The following is a 20,054-nucleotide window of genomic DNA, read 5'->3' on the forward strand; positions in this document are numbered from 1 at the left end:
AATTGTGCACTCCAGGAGACTTGTGGTATTGCTCTAAGGGTCCTTTTGTTTTTACATTCAATCCAATAACTCCTCCAGTCAGCATCACCACGTTTCCCCCTTTTTTGTCTTATAACTCAATTGAGGAGAGGAGAGGGGATACAGGGAAGAGCATTATTGGGCTTCACGTAGAGAGTTCATCAGGGCTTCTGCACAGAGGGAGGATTGGAACACAGTTTTGAATACTCTTAAGACTTCAAAGAAGAGAAGAAAAAAAGATTATTCCATTAACTATAAGAACACATATGTGAATGTTGAGGCCAGAGAAACAGTTTCCAGTGTTGAAGCAGTACGTAATATCATTGAGATGAACTAAATTTAAGTTGCAAACCTCCATTTGAAGCTTGTAAAGTTAAGCTTGTATTCGGTCCTCAAGATTATTAATGTGTCTTTCTAGCTTTGTGTGAAAGGCACATGTGGTACTGGAATGCCTCCCAAGATTCAGAATGATTAAAAGGAATAGCAGTAATGCACATTGAGCACAGCCCAGCATCACCACTAAGTGGATTCCATGTCCATAGGGCCTATTGGTTTTCATGGTGTCAGATGACAGGTGCTCCAAAGGCAGCAAGTCCTTGTAGAATTTCTTTGTCAGTACTGGTCTGAGTCAGTAATTCTGAGGTAATATTTTGTAAATAGCCATTCACTATCTGAGCAGTTTGTATAGAGTGAATCAAGGTAACCAATGCCATAGCCACAGTAGCAGTCAATGTAGAAGCAGCAACAATAGCTGCAATCAAAATGCCTAGAAAGTGTTTTCATCTGATATCTCTAAGCACCCAGGTGATGTGTTTAAGAGTGAAACTTCCCATCCACTCCTGGGTTAGATTGGTGGGGTGCCAAGTTTGGGCTCATTTTCAAATTACCATACTCTGAAGAATGTTTAATTCAGAGGTATTAAAATTATTCATATATTATTGGGGCTGGAAATGAATACAATAACCACTATTAGTAGTATTGGTGCCCACGCTTAATGGAAATTTTTCTTCCAGGAAATAGAATGTGTGGAGTAACAGATGATGACCACTGGAATAGTCAGGCTGGCTAAAGTCCCTCCCACAGTCCCTTAAGTGGCCAGGAGGTGGAAGCTAAACTCTGCAATCCTCCTGCCTCTGTGTCCCAAGTGCTGGGATTATAGGCATGCAATGCCATGCCTGGCTTGCATGATGTTTAATAATAAAACAGAATGCAGCTAAGAGGCATGATAGTATTGTTATCAGGAACCTGGGGTGTCAATCTGTAATGCCTAGGCAAAGCCTGGTTACTTCAGTGAGCATAACATCTGTGCCTGAATGCCATCATCTTAGAATGATGCCACACTCTATATTAACAAATGAGAAATTGATGTAAATACTTAGTATATTGCCTGGCATGTACTAGCTGCTCAGTAAGTTTATTAATTTCAAAGGCTTGGCACCTTAGACTCTTGGCTGGGTGGGCCCTAGAGATCATCTGCAGTAGTCCCTTTCTTTCACAGGTACATGAACAGATTCAGGAAAGTGACTTGTTTAATGTCACACAGGTAATTTTTAGCAGATCCAGATATGTCCTTACTTTCTCTCTGCTCAAAAGTCACCTTAGCATAAACAGGGAGTTTATTTCCTTTCCTTTCTTCCCTCAGCATGTGCCTCTTCTGGTACCCAAAGCCTGGGATTTATGACTCTGCACTTCTGTCTTCTATATTACTTCCTCAAGAACTTGGCTAATCTTTCAGGATTGAATCTTCAGCATGAAGAGACCACTGCTGAATGAAGAGGGTGTTGTGGTTTCTGGAGGATAAAGCTAACATGTAGTAGAATAATGTCCAGGTTGTGGAAAGGGATAATTCCACTGTGTGTTGTTCATTCAACTAGCTAGTATGTATTGAGTACTCACTGTGCACCAAGCATGGGTTCAGGCAGAGGATGCAGTGCTGCACAGGACAGACTCATCCCCTTTTGGAGTTTACAATCTAATGTGTCAGATCAGGAATTGCATGCTTTATTCTTCTTGTACTGAGTGCTCCAGAGGGAAGTAGGGGTGCCAGGAGGGCCAGGAACAGAGAAACATGGCTTGATGAGTTAGAGAGGGGAGGTCAGGAAGGTCTCATCTGAGGATGGAGGTCACCCTCCAATGGTGGTGAGTGTGGGTTAGCCAATCAGGGGGAAGTGTTGATGGGTGGGTGTGGGAATAGCATTGCAGGGGCTTGAGAGCCTGAGGCTGGAGGATGGCTGAGTTTGAGGCCATCCTAGGCTACCTAGTGAGTTCAAGGGCAGTCTGAATTATATAGCAAGACCCTGTCTCAAAAACAAACAAACAAAAATCAGTAGGAGTATTGCTTTCATTTGCACCACCTTGACTGCACTTGGAGGACATTCCTCTATGTAACATAAGCCAGGCACAAGAAGACAAACACTCCATGAGCTCATGAAATGTGGAATCTAATAAGTGTGAATTCATAAATCTAGAGTAAAATTAATTTGACCATATCCTTGCAAAGGGGGTTTGATAGCAATGGGGAAATATTGATCAAAGTGCACAAAATTTAAATTAAACAGGAAAAATTATTTTAGTGATCTCCTGCACAGAATGACCACTATAAGAGTAAAAAATTTTATATTTCTCAATTATTGATGAAAGTAAATTTTCAAGGTTTCATACCCCAAAATGGTAAACATAATCAGTGATAGATATGTTAATTTGCCAAATTTAAACATTCCACTTGGTAAATTTTATGTCAAAGTATTACACTGCATAAAATTGTTATTTGTCAATGATTAATAAGCAAATAAAATTACAAAAAATGAAAAAATTACAAATAAGAATTAACCAAGGAAGAAGATTAAGTCATAATAGTACCTTACCTGAAAATATACAAACACAAAATTAGTATGGAATTTTTAAAATCTCTTAATATAAACATAAGTTCTAGTTAGAAAGTCAAAATAAAGAAGAACTATAATGACAATGTTTTCCAAATTAACATTGGAAATTATAAATGAATTTGTTTGTTCATTCAAATATTTGCAATTAAAAAAACTGGACCAAAATTGTACATATAAATGTAGATGGAAATAAAGGAATAGGGCAAAATAAATTCCTATGAAACATTCAAAGATTCAGAATTGTTAACTCCCTACTTTTATAAGAGTGCTATTAAATATAAATTTGAAAGTGATTTCTTCTCTTAAAAACAGCTATGAAAATGACCTTAGGAGAGACATATTTTGAAAAGACGTGGATAAGTTGGTAAGTTTGCATGGGGCAAATATTTCACAACAAATGCAAAAATTAAAACAAGATATTTAACTTAGGCTCGCAATTTTCTATGTCACCTATACCTAGATAAAGCTAGAGAACAGATATAGCTGCCTCAGTAATGAAACATTAAATTGAGGAATCTCAGGGATCAGAGGAGGGTGAGCCCTGTCCAGACCTGCAGCAGGACATGAGTTCTGGATGACAGGAGGTCCATGGTGCCAAACACCACTTGCTTCTGCCAGGAGCAATAAGTATGAATACATAGGGAGCCTGATGCGCCTGTTGTTCTAGAGCTGGATGGGGGGAAAATGGACACCAAGTGCCTCAGTGCTGAGGTTCTCCCAGACAGGGCCTCTCAATGAAAAACAAGGAAAAATTGGATTAAATTCTGAGACACAATATCGCCAATGTATGTGTTAGCCAAACACTGCAGGTTCAGCTCTTGGAAGTCATAAAAATAAAACTCTTGGTTTTGCGGGAATCCATCTGTATGTGCTATTGATGCAAAAAGTGCACCACACAGTGCAAGCATTATCTGCTGTTCTCCAAGGAGATTCCAGTAGAAGTTATCATTTCATTTGTCTCCAGGCTACACTCTGAGTTGTTTTTCCACAAAGTTTGAATGCATCAACCATAGCTTGCATCTTTTCATTCAGAGCACAGAAAGAAAACACAAACATCTAAACTACAATTTTTTGAAGGTGAGTTGTTTTGGGTCTTGATTTTCATTGACTAAGGAAAGGATTTTAGGAGATGCAGCAAAAGGGGCTAGAAAGGATCTCAGTGTCCTCACGCCTGAATTGTCCCCCTGTCTAATTACTGTGTTACTCATCCCACCTTGAGTGGAAGAATGAGGGCACAAGAACAGTGCAGACAGCAGTCTTCTCATAGAACCACTCAGTGAACTTCTCCAGGTTGGTCAGATCCAGCATCTGAGGTTCTCTCAACAGCACAGGCATCTGTTAAGGGGGAACACATAACTCCCACCCTGCTCCTTATGGTGCCTGTCTTTATTTTTCATTCAACATCATCCAAATATTTTCAAAACATTTTGTCTGCATAGACTAGACTTCTAGTGTTTTATAAAGCATGAAATATATAGCAAATGCAGCATGAAAAGTAGAACACAATTTATACTCCATCATAACAAGTACAGACAACAAAAATATACAGAGACATCTAAAACAAGATATGCACAGGTTAGATCTCAATTTTTAAATATACAGCAAATATGAATAAAATTACTTTGAACTGGTAGATTGATATTTATGTTTTATTTGAGAAAACCTTTGACTGGGAACCAAGAATATCTGTTGAACATCCTTTGCAGAGCAGCATTGATCTCCCTGTTGCGTAGACAGTAGATGATGGGGTTCACGAATGGGGGCACCATGCTGTAGAACATGGCAGTCAGCAGATTCTTAAGGGATGGTTTGTTTGCACTAGGACTGAAGACAGCAACCACCCCAGAGATGAGAAATAAAAGGAGAATGGCCAGCTGTGGGGTACAGGTGGATATGGCTTTGTTACGGGCTTCCATGGAAAGCATCTTAAGCACAGTTGAAAATATATTAACATATGACACAAACATAAATTTAAAACATACTAAGACAATGCAAACACTTACAACAATCACTACAAATTCAGAAAATTGGACATCTGGTGATGATATCCTCAGGATTTGAGGCATATCACAGAAATATTGCTGGATCACATTGGTCTTGGTGAAGGGAAGCCTGAACAGAGCCCCTGTGTGGATAGCAGAGTAGACCAGACCAGAGACCCAGGAGCCAGCTGCAGCCTGGGAGCACAGACTTGGGGTGATGATGAGCCTGTAGTGCAGAGGGTGGCAAATGGCCATGTAACGGTCATAGGACATGACCACCAGGAGAGCAATCTCTAAAGGTGCAAACAGTGCATATAGAAAAAACTGTGTGGCACACTGCATCAGGGAGATCCTCTTATTGCCCCTCATCAAATTCAGTACTGCCTTGGGAACAATAACTGAGATGCTGCCGAGGTCTATGAGGGCCACGTTGCTTATAAAAAAGTACATGGGAGAGTGCAGACGTGGATCTGTGATGATGACAGTGACAGTCACCAAATTTCCTGTTAGTGCTCCCAGATAAATCACTAAGAACAGCACACCTTGCAGAACCTGGAGCTCCCGCGAGGTTGCGACATCCATGAGGAGGAATTCTGTGAAGATGGTGAGGTTGTCCATGTCTCCCTACCTGCTGTTATCTCTACAGAGTCAGAGGTTACAGCGAGCAGAGGATGCTACAAGCAGAATGCTGAGCACCCTTCAGAGCTATGATAAAATGCTGACGTTGGGACCAGTGTGTGGACTCTAATCATGAACTCAGCATAAATGAATGGATAAAATAAAGTATCTTGAAATCTAGTGAATGTGCATATTTATATTTTGATTTTCAGATTATTTTTCCAATATGAAAAATAATTGTATTGAGGGTTGAATGTCATTATTTTATTTTATTTGAAAAAAACAGAATTGTGAGATTATAAGATTGAAAATATTAACATCATCACTTTTTGTTAACACTTTAAATGTAATTAATTTCCATTGTAAATCATTCACATTTTTTCTCTTTCATATACATAATACTAATGGTTTCCTTCAGTGATCTTCTCATATGTCTTTGCATGGTTTTACCTAAGCATTTTCCATGAACTGCTTTCCCTCCTCATCCTCTGAATTACCAGCAGTTTCTTCTCTTAACCTTATTGCTCTGCATGAAGAGAAAATCCTCTGAGCACAGGATATTACTATGGAAACCAGTGCTGATTGACTAAGTTAACAGGGCTTACCTGGTGTAGATCACAGATGCAACCACACTTCTGGCTATTGTTAATTTCCTTTATCAAAGTAACAGCTTAGATATGGTCATTCATAGTCTCCTTTCCATCTCCATTTCTCCTTATCCTCTGTCCTTTCTCTGCAGCCCAAACAAAGTCTCAGGTTCCCTGTGTTAAATTCACCTGACATTTCTGCTTCTCACAGTGCATGACAATTCTCTCCAGAAGAGAAAATATCTGAGGCTCCCTCCTCCTTCTGCTTTTTCCCAGTGATATTTTGAAATTATTTGGCTCACAATTGTAAATGGGATGAGTGTGATGGTTAATTTCCCATAAATTATTAAATGGGTGACATAATATCAAGAATATCAGCATTATGATTTAATACTTTACAAAATTGAGCTGTTATTAAATCATCCATAATGATGAGCACATTACAAATCTCAACTTTTTTCCAATTCAAAGAATATTTTTGCTATATGACCTGATCTCTGGGAAAGTCTCATGATTTGCATGAGCTTGTAGATATTTTCATTACCCTTTTAAATCCAGCTCAAAAAATATTTAATTCATGAGGCCTACTGCTTAAATCCAAGATAATTTCAAACCACTATGATTTCTGTCCTCTGATGGGACCATACATGAAACACAGATCTTTGAAGAGCATTTGAGAACAAACTGCCTAAAACAAACATTAGAATACAGAACCATGCACCTATTCTATAAGCTCACATACATCATATGGGGCTGAAATAGTTAAGCAGACTTAAGACTTTGAAGTATTTCACAGGTATTCATGTATGATTTATTCATTACTAGTGTTAGGGAAAATACATTAATCAATATGTAAAAACTTACCAGGGTAGTGGAGTAAAGGGTCTGACCTCACTGACATGAATATTGTTTTGCACAATGTTAAGAAACTTGGCAGGATCCTTGCTCCTGCTTCTTTCTTCTGAGTGAAACACAAGCTCCTCTTCTCAGTGAGACTCCCAGTACAGCCCACACTCAGCCCTGCTTCTGAAGTAGCTGTGAGCCCAGTGAGTCTTCACCAAGGACACATGAGGGTCACACTTCTGATGAGCTCTGGGGATCTGGTGATCCCAGCCTCCAAGGAGCCCACATTTCCTGCAGCCTCTAATTGGCCACAATGCTTTGGCCACACCATTGAGACTAATTAAATTTCCAAAAGAGATTTTTACAAGGTAGTTTAAAGGTGTGGCATTTAGTAACACAGAATCATTAAAAAATGTTTCACACATCACTGGAGATTCAATAAATGTTCAAGTTCACTTCTTATTGTGAAAGGAACTCACTTATACTATACTATACTTTTGGTATCACATAGTCCAATATACTGTGTTTGGGAGAGTGACTGCTCTGTGGGTTAATATGGTTCAGAGAACCAGTATGTGTTGCAGAAAGTCATACCGGAAATTTAAAAATTTAAGTCAGAGTTTTAAATATTCTTCAATAGCTCTCAGTTCTCAATTTGCTATTTTTTTTAATAATTAAAAGTCGTTTTGTTCTTGTATGGAATAAATGAAGAATACTTCCACTTATATGAAAGTGCAATCAAAATGCCCCTTCATCTTTCTACGTGTATATCACTACAAGGCAGGTTGTCTGTGTGTGTGTGTGTGTGTGTGTGTGTGTGTGTGTGTGTTGTGTTCAACCAAATCCACACAATGCTACACAGTGAATGAAGATTTTTATCATGGGACTTCATTTGCCATCTACAGAGTCAGGAATCAAACACATTCTCAAAAGAATGGAAGTTTCATCCTTCGCACTAATTTAATGTTAGTTTTGGGATAAAATGCACTTTCCATAAAATCTATCTCTGGGATTATGTGACAGGATTCCTTGTATTTGTTAAATGAAGCGTTGTTTCAGAAGATTTGGTGTTACTTGGTTACATTTTCTGAAGAGTTGTGGCTTGAACCTACCTGGTCCTGGGCTTTTGTCTTATGGGATACTTTTTATTGTTGATTAGATCTCTTTACTCCTTATTTGTCTATTCAGATCTTTCATATCTTCCTCATCTGAATCTTGTGGACTGTGTGTTTGTAGGAATATGTCCATTTCTTCTAGTTTATCCAGTGTGTTGGAGTATAATTATCCACAGTACTACGGGGTTATTTTGTATTTATGTTCTATTACTGTCAATATCTTGTCTTTTATTTCTGATTTTATGAATTTCACTTTTTTCTTCTTTGAAAATCATTTTGGATGAAAGTTTGATGAATATTGTTTATCTTTCCAAATAATAAATTCTTACCTATTTTCTGTTTTCTATTTCCTTCATTTTCTCTGTTTTACTTATTTAAGGTTTATTCTTTTTGTTTTATTATACCTTTTAATTTTGGGCTTAGTTCATTTCATATTTATAGCTGAGATGCATAATAATTTATTTGAGGGTTTTTTGATATAGGTGTTAAAAATTCTAGTATAGATTGCCTTTGCGGCATTCTCTATTTTATGTGCTATATTTCTATTTTCATTGACAATAGTATTTTAAAATTTGGATTTTAATTTCCTCCTTGAAATTTTGGGTACTTGGCAACATACATTTTAACTTCCAAGTATTTGTGGGTATCCAAAATTCCCTGTTTTCAATTTGTGGTTTCATTCTTTTATATCAAGAAATGATAGCTTATATGATTTTAGTATTCCAAAACCTTCTAATATTTTTGAGGACTAAAATATGATCCCTTTTGAGAATCTTCCATGAGGTACTGAGACCAATGTATGCTGTGTCTGTTGGATGGAACCGAAACCAGGATTGGAGAAAGAGTGGACAGGGAGGACAGGGACCTGAGGAAACTGAGACAAACCCTGAGAAAGTGGGAGCACATGGGATGGAACCTCACTAAAGTCTGCCCAGACATGAGCATGGACAGAGTCTGTTCTCCTGACACCAGAGGCCTGGCTGAAATTGGCAACCACAGGGTTTCATTTTCACATGCCCAGCAACACAGCCCACTGAAGTCTGCATAGAAAGCCTTGTGCTTGGTGTCTCAGTGGCTGCCTGCCCTGGAGCTGCCTCAGCTGGCAAGGGCTTTTTCTTGTTTTCTCTAAGAAGCTACGTTGATGTATCCCCACTGCTGCTGTCCTGTCTTTACTTCCCATAGTTTTGTTCCAATGTACAGAACTCTCTGAGGCTGTCTTGTCAGGCCTTCCTTGGGTTTGTGATCCCTTCTGCTTTGGTGGAGTTGTAATGTATTTATCTCTTCTTCATTTCTAATGGAGAGAATTGCACTGTAAAATACTTATGATGGATATTCTTTTCTCCTTCAGCACTTCGAGGCCATCATCCCATTCTCTCTAGGCTTGAAAATTTTCTAATCAGAATTTTGCTCAGCTTGTGTGAGATTTTTCACTTCTATGGCTTTCTTTTCTCTTGGCTGGTTTCAAGATTCTCTTTTTCCTTTTTACAATTTATGATAGGTTTTTCAGTATGCTTTTTTTTTTTTTTTGGTTTGGTCATGGTTGGTGTCTTGGCACTTCCTGAAAATTTATGTCTGTATCCCTCTGAAGATTTGGAAAGTTTTGTCCCTGGCAAAAATAAAAGACAAGTTTTGGTATCCAATATGCCTCTGGGATTAGGCTAAGGCACACATTCTAAGATCCAGCCCCAACCCCAAGAGAAAGCAACAGGAGTGGGGAAAGTCTATTCATGCAAAAGTTCTGAATGTCCACTAAATCTCCAGGAGAGCATCTGTTGAAGGTATCCTCTGCCAAACCCTAGAGCAGGGGCATTCTTCAAATAAGGCAGCAGCTCAAGGCTCCAAGGAACATGGGCAATCAAGAGGGTAGAGAAACACAAAAGAAACAAAACTGAGCTCCTGTAGCTGACCTGCAACAAAGGGAGATCTGTGAATTTCCTGTGGAAGAGTTTAAACAAAACAAAACAAAAATAAAAACTGACAGAACCTCATTGAGCTACAAACAACAAAAATTTTCCAATGACACAAAAGCAAGAAACACACTAATGAACAAAACAGTGTTTTCTACAGAATGTGTGGAAATACAGAATTCACCCAATACCAAGAGTTTTATTTTTCTAATTCCAAGATCTGAACCAGATGCATTGTAGCTAATGCACATGTTGGCCATATTGTGTCTCAGAACTGAATCCAAATTCTCCTCTTTCATCTAGAAATCTTGTCTGGGAAAACCTCAGCATGTCTGCCCACCTGCCGTGGTCTCTGCAGAGTCAGAGGTTAAAGTGAGAAGGTGATGTTACCAGCAGAGTGTAGACCACTCATGAGACCTACAAAGTGGCTTCTAATCAGGAACTCGGGAGAGACTAAATGGATATAGTTATCTTGAAATACAGTAATTCACATTTTCCATTTCATTTTCCTTTCCCAAACTGCTGATCCATATTCTATTAGTGTGTAGGATTATAAAATGTGAGAACTAATCAGTAAAGCACTTAAAGTGCAGCCAAGAACCAGCAATCTCTTATTTGGCATATTTAAGACCTTTATAGTTCTACAGGACACCTCGAGTGTTTCTTCCATTTGCTTCACTTTTGTGTGGCTTTCCCTGACCTACTCTATGAGAGCTGTAACAACTCCAGGTATTCAAAATCCCACATCTGTTCCTCATCCTCTAGGCCCTACAAGAGACCTGTGATGCAGCCCCTCTTGGAGCTGATGCTCTAGTCAATTTTTCCCTAACAGTTTTAATGCATGAACTTGGTCATGTTTGATGATGACTTTGATTTAAATGATACCAGGGCAGTCATACTGCAACATTCTTTCACTGCAGATGCTCTTCCAGACCTGTGTTTGAGCCCTTTCTTTCCCATTTGCATTTCATTTCCCATTATCTATGCAAGGTGTTATTTCATGTAGGAAGTAAAAATTTTATTTTATATTGACAATGTATAGCATGTATAGTTTGTTCCCATCTTGTACAGCCTTGTCTGTGTATTTTATAAAAAGAAGACAGAAAAAGAAAGAAAGAAAGAAAGAAAATCTGAAGTAGTTTTCCTACCTGTAAACCTCTCCTCAAATGGATTCTAATAATTAGTGAGGTGCCAACTTTCTACTCAGAATTTCCCTCTGTTTGCTTTTACGTCTTTGGCAAAAATCTCATTATTCTTAAATCATTATTTTAAAATTAATTTATTTACCTGTGCTTATTTTGAAGCATTCAAATCACAAATGTTCTGTTTAGAAATTAACTTTTCTGCGTGAAAATTAGTTATAAAAAGAGGTTTAATCTCAGTATAATTTTATTTTCATTGGTAAAAAGCAGAACTGAGAGATTATAGTATTGAAAATATTAACATCTGCACCTTTAATACTTTATACATAATTACTTTGTCATTACAAATTCACAATTATGCTTTTTTTTTTTTTGGTACCTGGGATTGAACTCAGGACCTTGCACTTGCACAGCAGGCAGCAAAACCACTGAGCTAAATCCCCAGCCCAACAATTATGCTTTTTATGTGCATAAAAATAATGATTTCCTGACAGTGGTTCATTCATATGGCTTTAAATGTTTTCAAATATTTTATAGGAATTTTTTTGTCTGGTTATTCTTTGAATTACATTTTTTTTCCCAGTAGCTTTATTTCTCTAAAGAAAAACTGAGCACAGAATGTCAATCTCAAAGCCAGTGCTACATGATGAGGCTGATACTGTGACGTGGTGTACATCACTGTTTTAATTTCCTTCATCAAAATAACAAATGGGGTCATTCAAAACCTGGTTTCATTTTTCCATCTCTTCTTATTACATGTCCCTCCTTCTCAGTGCAAACAAATTCTCAAGTTTCCCTGAGCTGAATTCACCTTACATTTCCATTCTGCACAGTGCATCCTGATCCTGTGCAAAAGAGGAAATCTAAGGATTATTCCCTCTTGTTTATGTTCTTAGTGATATACTGAAATGTTTGGCCCACAATTTTAAAATGTGGATGACAGAATGAGCATGGTTGCTAATTCCCCATAAATTGTGAAATGGGTGAAATACGATAATATATCTAAAAATCAGCTTTATGATTTTATATATGAAATCCAGTTTTTTATAAAAATTGACCATAATAATGACTATACTAGATATCTTAACATTTTTTGTTAATGTAAAGACTATGTTTGCTTGCAAGAATTTATTTTCATGAAATGTCCCAATAAATTTCATTAGCTTAAGGATTTTTTAGTTACCTTCTTAAATCCAGCTCAAGGAAATACTAAATTTGCATGTGTTGATGCTCTATTACAGGGTAAATTTCCCTCACTATAAATTCTGCCTTTGGACCTGGGCCACATATGAAACACAGCACCTAAGAAAACATTGGAAGAAGCAATTACCTAAAATACACACCAGAATCTGATACAATCTGTCTATTCGACAAGTACACATACATCGTATGGAACTGAAATAGTTACCTTAGTTTAAGATTTTGAAATCTGCATTTCACAGGTTTTAGTGTGTGACTTATGCATTACTAATGTTAGTGGAAATACAGAAATTCACATGTATAAAGTTACCTGAGCAGTGAAGCACTGGGTCTAACCTCACCCACTAACATGAATGTTGATTTTACTTGATAGGAAAAGAATTTATGAGATCCTTGCCCCTGCTTCTTTCTTCAGTGAGTGCATGCAAAGTCATTTCTCAGTGAGACTCCAGTGTGGATCATGTGGGCAGCCCTGCTTCTGAAATACCTGTGAGCCTGGTGAGTGTTCACCAAGGATGCATGGGGTTCACACTTCTGATGAGCCCTGGGGACCTGGTAATCCCAACTCCAAGGAGCCCACATTTCCTCCACGCTGTAATTGGCCAGGATTCTTTTGCCACACCATTGAAACTAATTAAATTTCTAATAGAGTTTGTTAAGACATAGTTCATGTGTATGACGCTTATTGAAAAAGAAATATTTTTCATGCATCAGTGGAGTTTCAATGAATTTTCAAGTTCAGAACTGATTATAAAATTAATTTACTTACATTATAGTAAATTCCTGAAGTGTCAGCATTTCACATTCACTGTACTGTGATTGGAAGAGGACACATCCTCTGTGCCCATGTTTTCCAGAGATTCAATACAAAATGTTACGAAATCACACACAACCCATTGCAAGGCTAAACATTTAAAATCAGAGCATGAAAAATTCACTTATAGGGCTTTACTTCCAGACCTTAAATTATTCTTTAAGAAATCGGATGTTGTTTTGTGGAATAAATGAAGAATACCAGCAATGTATAAAAGTACAATTACAGTTGTGACCCTTTTGGTCCTATATTGATGCAAGGTTGTTTCTTTCTTGTTCAACCAATCCCACAAGCTGCCCTGGGCAGGAGGTTTCTCCTCAGAAGCAGATGACTGCTGCATAGCTTTCCCAGGCTCACAGACCAAAGCTCCTCTCCCCTGTTGCCACAAAGCTTCCTTGTCCTCAGCGTAGCTTTTATGATGGTACATGGAAAGAGAGCAGTAAGTAGGAACTTGCAATCCTTCAGCTAGACTCAGGAAATCTAGCTCAACATTCCACAGCACAACAAAATGCCTATGGTGATGAATTTACTTTTTCAATGTATTTATTTATCACACAGTTCTGGATTTCAAGATCATGGCATAGATACTGGTGCTGGTGAGTGGCTGACAGCAGATGGCTCTATTGAAGCAAACTTTTGGTAAACAGGTCACTCCTGGAGGCAATGTATGAAACTTCTGAGGATTTAAACCCAAAATTTATTTGCCTCTCAGTAGGCCCACCTGTTAAAGCTTACATCATCCTTCATTCTCCTCACATTGGGGAACCTGTGTTAGGAGTTGGACCATAGAGAAGCCACAACATCATACTAAACAAGAGTATTTTCACAATCTTTAAGATTCTCTGCTTCACCTTGTAATGAAATTTAATCAAAGTATTAGATATACCAATTGACTCTTTAGGGTTATTTTCACTCTTTCAGAATGGCAACTTGAATGTAGTGCTACACAAAATGTACAGTGAGGGTTTTATAGTTAAATTGTGCCACAGATTGAATAAGAAAATTAAATAGATAATTCAACAGTTCAGAGACAAATTCATAACTCATTTTCTACTGATTACTAACATTCAAAAATATCTTAATCTTTAATAATGGAGCCTCAGAAATGCATATTACTGGTCCTACCCTAATGGTGCAAACAGAGACCCACAGCATCCTGCAGGGACCTCTCTTCTGTGTGTGTTCAGACCATAATTTTATCTGTGAAGGATTTATTGAGCTAGCTTACATGTGAGCAATTTCATGTTACAGAAAGTGGAAAGTAACTCTATTGGTACCAGGATCACTCATAGCTAATTGATGCTCAATATTTATCTATAAATTTTAATTTGAACTAAAGCACAAAGAAGAATTTGGCATGGGCACAAGCACACCTAAGTGTCCACCTTTTTGGAAAATGATACTACATTGGCTTGATATAAATTTAAATGAAGTTATGACAAGAAAACTAGCTCAAACATTATCTACTTCAGCTAAAGCTCTCATTGCTCAGAAGACACCCCTTCTCTTTCAAAATTGATATAGACAATAGGATTTCCTTGTGCCATTTGTTAGATGAACATCAGAAATTGTAATGACTGTCAACACCTAATGTTGCACTTGGATAAATCCACCTCATGTGATGGAAACTCTGCTGAAAAACATTGACATATGAGCTACTGAGGTAATGCAAATCCTTCAGATGGCTCATTTATGATGTATTCACTTTGGTTGGTTGGATTGCTGAGGGTTCTTCATGAATAATATACTCAGTCACTTACTATTATCTTCCCTCATCCATTCTAATTTTCTCCCCCATGTTCTGTAATTCTCAAGACAGTTACATGCTCATATATGGACATCTACCACCTGTCAAATGGTCACACTCTGGTTAGAATAATAAGGAAATTATAGTATAAAGAATCATCTAGGTAACTTGACATCATGAATTGCAATTTCTGCTCTAGGACCAAATAAATAAATTTTGACAATAACAGAGAGTGGTACCAATGCTGAAGGATTTGGACAATCATTCTAATATGGGATACTGAGTGTGATAATTTGGCTTTATTGTCAGTTTGACTGGGCTGGGAGCCACCTATGGGAAGAGTAAAGTGTGGTTATGGGTGTATCTGTCTGGGTCATAGAGACATGACCTTAAGTTCTATACTTGATCTCTAATGCCTTTCTTTCTGGCACTACTTCCTTGCTCTAGACCTTGGCTTCATCATAGCCTTTGATCACAATGTTCCTGCCTTGGAGGCAACTTCCCAGGACAAAATCCTCTGAAACCATTAGCCAAGTTAAACATCTGCTGTTTTAACTTGTGGGTGTCATATGTTTGGTCCCAGAGATGGGACCATACCAGAAAAAATGGACCAGGTGCAGATTCATTGCTGGGACTGTGCCTGACCATGAAGTTTATAATTGGTTAGATGGAGGAGATTGGAAAGGTTTAAAGGGACAGAGGAGCCCTATATTTTGTATGCAGAAATTGATGGTGATTCTTCTTAGAGTTCAGTGGAGCAGACTAATAGGAATGGGGAGAATAGAGGCCAGGCTCAGAAAGTTTCACATGGAATAAGAATGGTTTAGGGATTAGTTCTCAGCCTTTTGGCTAAGATCAAGTGAAGAATGGTTTAGGGAGGTAAACCAGAAGCATTAATGTTACACATTCATCAAAATATCACTTTGTATTCTGCCCATGTCCTGAGGCTTTTTATGAGGCTGAGATTAAAGCAGGGGGACTAATTGTCCTAGTGTAGGAAGTTTTACGGCAGTGCAATATTCACAGTGTGTCATAAGTACCGCTGGCTGCTTTTAATCCAATGTATAATGAGAATCTAGGGTAAAATGTAGAACAGAAAAAGTTTAAAATCTTAAATTTTGGCCCAAATTAAAGCACATGTACTGTTGGCATCAAAGAAAGTTTGGTTGCAGTAGAGACTAGTGCCATTCTAAAGAAATTAAGTACTTTGAACAGGAACAAGTAGAAAGATGACATCAATGCACACTCTGAATTGGCAAAACCCCATTTATTGCTGCCAAAAGGATGCTAAGTATAAACTTGTCATTTGAGAAGTGAGCTCTTGATCCCCCTGATGAAGAATGGCTGGGTAGATAATTGCTTCTCTCAGTGTTATTTCATGATACTTGCCTATCCTAGTGGTCAGAGGCTCCTGGACCCATGATCCATGAGCCATGCTACTTCACAGCCTGATGATAGCCCATGGCATCATCCATGTGCTGCTAGTTGTTTAGGATGCAGAATTCAGGATTATGGGGCCAGAGGGCTTCTAGTCAGAGGCCAGACATGAAGCCTCTCAGAGGTGGTTGTATGAAGCTGTGGGAATGAAGCCAAAGTTGCAATGGAGATCACTGGAAGTGAGAGAGGCCAAGAATGTAAATAACGATCAAGGGAAGCCACTAGGAACAAGCAGCATCAGCCCAAAGGAGAGGCTGTGTGGGCTGCAATTGGGCAAAGTCATGGTGGTGGGGCTGCCCAAGCCTGATGGACCTCACTATCACCATGTGTGCTATGTACAAAATCAGAAATATAGGTCTTAATGAATTTAACTATGATCATAACATATATTCAAAAAGTCATGATTGAATAAATTGTAAAATTAAAATTAAGGCAGAAGAAGAAAAATATCTGCAATGCATGTATTACAAAGAAAATTTGGTATGCAGGCTTCTTTCAGCAAATATATAATTTCAAATTGGAAAAAGAGTGGTACATATTTAATAAAATACAAGAGGATCCCTCTCTACATAAATAGGATCCTGTGCTGTGAAACAAAAAAGTAGCTAAATAAATTTTAACCAGCAAGTGAGAGCTCTCTATATCAAAAACTCCAGCACTCTGAAAAGGGAGATCAAAGACAGTCAGAAAATAGAAATTAGGTTCAGTTACTGCATAAGCTGAAACAAAATGATCAAAATGGCCATACTTCCAAAATTTATGCACAGATTTATATCCATTCCAATAAAAAAACTAAATATCATTGCTCACTGCAAAGAGAAATGAATTCTAAAATTATGGAATCAGAAGGAGCCCAGAATAGCAAAAGTAATCCTGGGTAACAAAATCAAACCAAAGGCAGGCATCACAATCCAGGACTTCAAGTTATACTACAAACCTCTTATAATAAATATAACATGATAGAGAATTAAAAACATACACATGGCTCCATGTAACAAAATATAGGGTGTAGAAACTCCAGGGACTTTCAGCTATCTGATGTTTGATGAAGGAACCAAGATCATACTTTGGGGGAAAGATACCCTCTGTAATAAATTATAATGGATAAGCTGGTTATACATATTCAGAAGGTCGATTGATACACATAACTCATATAATGTGCCAAACTAAAATTAACTTGGGGAAAAGATCTAAATGTTAAAACTGAAGCACCTAAAACTAAAATAATATGTAAAGTTCTTGAAAACATAGGAATAGGTAAGTACATTTTGAACACAACATCAATTGCACATGATACAATACCAGGAATTAACAAATGAAACCATTGCGAATTTTAAAGCTTCTGGACAGTAAAAGAAACATCAAACAAACTGAAGAGACAATGTGTAGAGTGGGGAAATATTTTGCCAGCTAATTTGCAGACAGAGGAGCAATATCTATGATATATAAAAAACTAAAAAATATTAGATCATCCCCAAATAAGTTTGCAAATAAAAATAGGAAATGGAAATGAATAGATACTTCTCTGAAGAATTATAAATGGCCAATAGATATGTGAAAAAGGTTCACCATCTCTGTCCATTAAAAATGAAAATGAAAATAATACTGAGATCCCATGTTACCTCAGAAAGAGTAGGTATCATCAAGAAATCATGTAATAACATTTTAGGTGGTAATGTCAACTACTACAACCACTATCAAAATCAGTATGGCTATTAGTAAAAAAAATTAAAATTGTATTTGATCCAGCTATTTCCCTTCTAGACATCTTCCTGAAAGAGCTAACTACATCCTATTACAGTTAATATATGCATACCTGTGTATATAGCAGCAGTGCTCATAATAGCTAAATCTTGGAATCAGCCTACATGTCCATCAATAGATGAATGGATAAAGAATATGAGACTTGTGTACTCATGGAGTACCACCCTGCCATAAAGAAGGATGAACCTTAGTTATGTAGAGGAAAATGAATGCACCTTGAGAGCATTGTGTTAAGTGAAGTCATCAGACTCACAGTGTAAATATCACATGGTTTCTCTTAAATGAAAACCCCAAAAGATAATGAAGAAAGATAAAAATTGGTTCTATAAAATAAGAAGATAAATCTTTTGCAGACAATGGGACCAAGAAATAGAGGGATGAAAAAGGGGTGTAGGGGAACTGAATTAAAAGAAAAGAAAGATGTTATGTGCATGTACCTACTTATCAGGAAAAATGCCATCATTATATACTTCAAATATACCCTACTGAAAATAAAAAGTAAAATAAGAAAACACAGGAAATTAATAAGTTGACAGAACAGAGTGAAATGCAAGTGCTTAAAGCAAGGGCCACTCACTCAGGAATCTTTGCAGTCTGTAGTGAGATGCTTAGGACCTAAGTCTGCCTCAGAAATATTAATGGATCCCACTTGACTTCATGGAGAGCATCTGGTTATGGTCCTGTGTGGACAGCAGAATAACCCAGCTGCCTGCCCATGAGCTCCCTGCTGCCTGTGTGCACAGCCCTAAGGTCACAGCAGGCCTAGTGGATAGGAGAGCAAGGATATCAGAGCAGGAGTAGCTCATAAGCACAGGAGAAAAAATAACAAAGTAGGAAAGTCTGAGTGCCACAAGCTGCAAGAGACATCTATTTGCTTCATGTCAGAAAATTCATCATTGATTTAAAAATAGGAACAGAAATGTAACTGAAATCAATGAGAGAAGAACTCTGTATAAAGAAACACATTGGATAGCGTGGTCTTGGATCCATCACAAGGGCAGAAATAGTTGGCAGATGCCTGGCAGGAGCTCCCACACAGAGCACGAAGAACATCAGACCAGGCCAGGTGTGGAGCTTCTGGGAGCTTGCAATGCCCAGGAGGAGGAATTCTGTGATGATCGTGAGGCTGTCCATGTCTGCAGCTCTGCCACATGACCTGTAGCCAATGGACAGAGTAATAAGATGATATCAGAGATGAATAGTAATAATTTGTTTTGAGATATTTTCCTATTGGTCATTTGATTTCTTACTTGGTTCCATGGAGTGCTGAGCATGTGGTATCTGAGAGTTTAAGTAGTAGACAGAGAAAGGATGGGAGTGTGGGTTGGTTACTTCTCATAATTTGGTTTCTCAGCTTCACCCTCACTCCAGCTCATCCTCCTTTGAGCTGTTGTGTGACAATCAAGGGGGATTCAGTGAACATTTGCATTCCATCACTTGAAATCTTGGACTGTCTTGTTAGCAATAGTTGCTAATGCATCCATACAAGCAACCTCATTCTTGCCTCAGCAGTGACTACTTCATGATAACTTTGAGAGTGGGCAGGCAGAGAGTTGCTCCAGGGACTCCACAGAGGTTTCCATGGGTTTCTCTCTGTGTTCAAGAGGAGACAGTTATCTTGCACTGCCCAGAATGTGGCCAAAGCCCTCCATGGAGGTCTGAGACTCAGCTTTGGGGAGAAACATTTCCCAACCCTGCTCTCCATATCTGCTAGTTATGCCCCATAAAATAGCATCTCACTGTCTACAGTAATAAGAAAAAGAGGCACTCATAACCATACTTTGGTTCTGTGTTGCACTATTTTTTGAAGAAGAAAAAATCAGGAATTTATTCACCATACACTATACTAATTACCCTGATTGGACTCATGACTGTCAATTCCCTCTCTGGTGTCATGACTGTGTAATTAGAATATTCTGACCATCTTAACTATCTATATTCAAGAATCATATGTACTTAATAAATTAAAATATTTGCTGCAAATAGCATACCTGA

The 20,054-nt window shown here is 37.9% G+C and overlaps 1 protein-coding gene across 1 annotated transcript; it reads right to left on the minus strand.

Moving 5' to 3' along the window:
• Positions 1–4,103: 4,103 nt before the first annotated feature.
• Positions 4,104–5,503, minus strand: LOC147826514 (olfactory receptor 14I1-like). The gene is made up of 2 exons (XM_087181051.1): positions 4,907–5,503; positions 4,104–4,238 (listed from the first exon to the last, which is right to left on the minus strand). Exons 1-2 carry the CDS (start codon positions 5,501–5,503, stop codon positions 4,104–4,106), a joined length of 732 nt encoding a protein of 243 aa, XP_087037177.1.
• Between the last annotated feature and the right edge of the window lie 14,551 nt (positions 5,504–20,054).

This window comes from Heterocephalus glaber, unplaced genomic scaffold (genome assembly GCF_053883595.1).
Source record: "Heterocephalus glaber isolate CG9 unplaced genomic scaffold, H.glaber_assembly_v1.0 deba00001466, whole genome shotgun sequence".
NCBI lineage: Eukaryota > Metazoa > Chordata > Mammalia > Rodentia > Bathyergidae > Heterocephalus > Heterocephalus glaber.

What these genes read in the sequence shown, in the direction of transcription:
- LOC147826514 (XM_087181051.1), bottom strand. Translation starts at nt 5,503, where the DNA reads ATGGACAACCTCACCATCTTCACAGAATTCCTCCTCATGGATGTCGCA. An exon ending in CTGAATTTGTAGTGATTGTT is followed by an intron (nt 4,239 to 4,906) that starts GTAAGTGTTTGC and finishes CCCCCTTAACAG; the next exon opens with ATGCCTGTGCTGTTGAGAGA.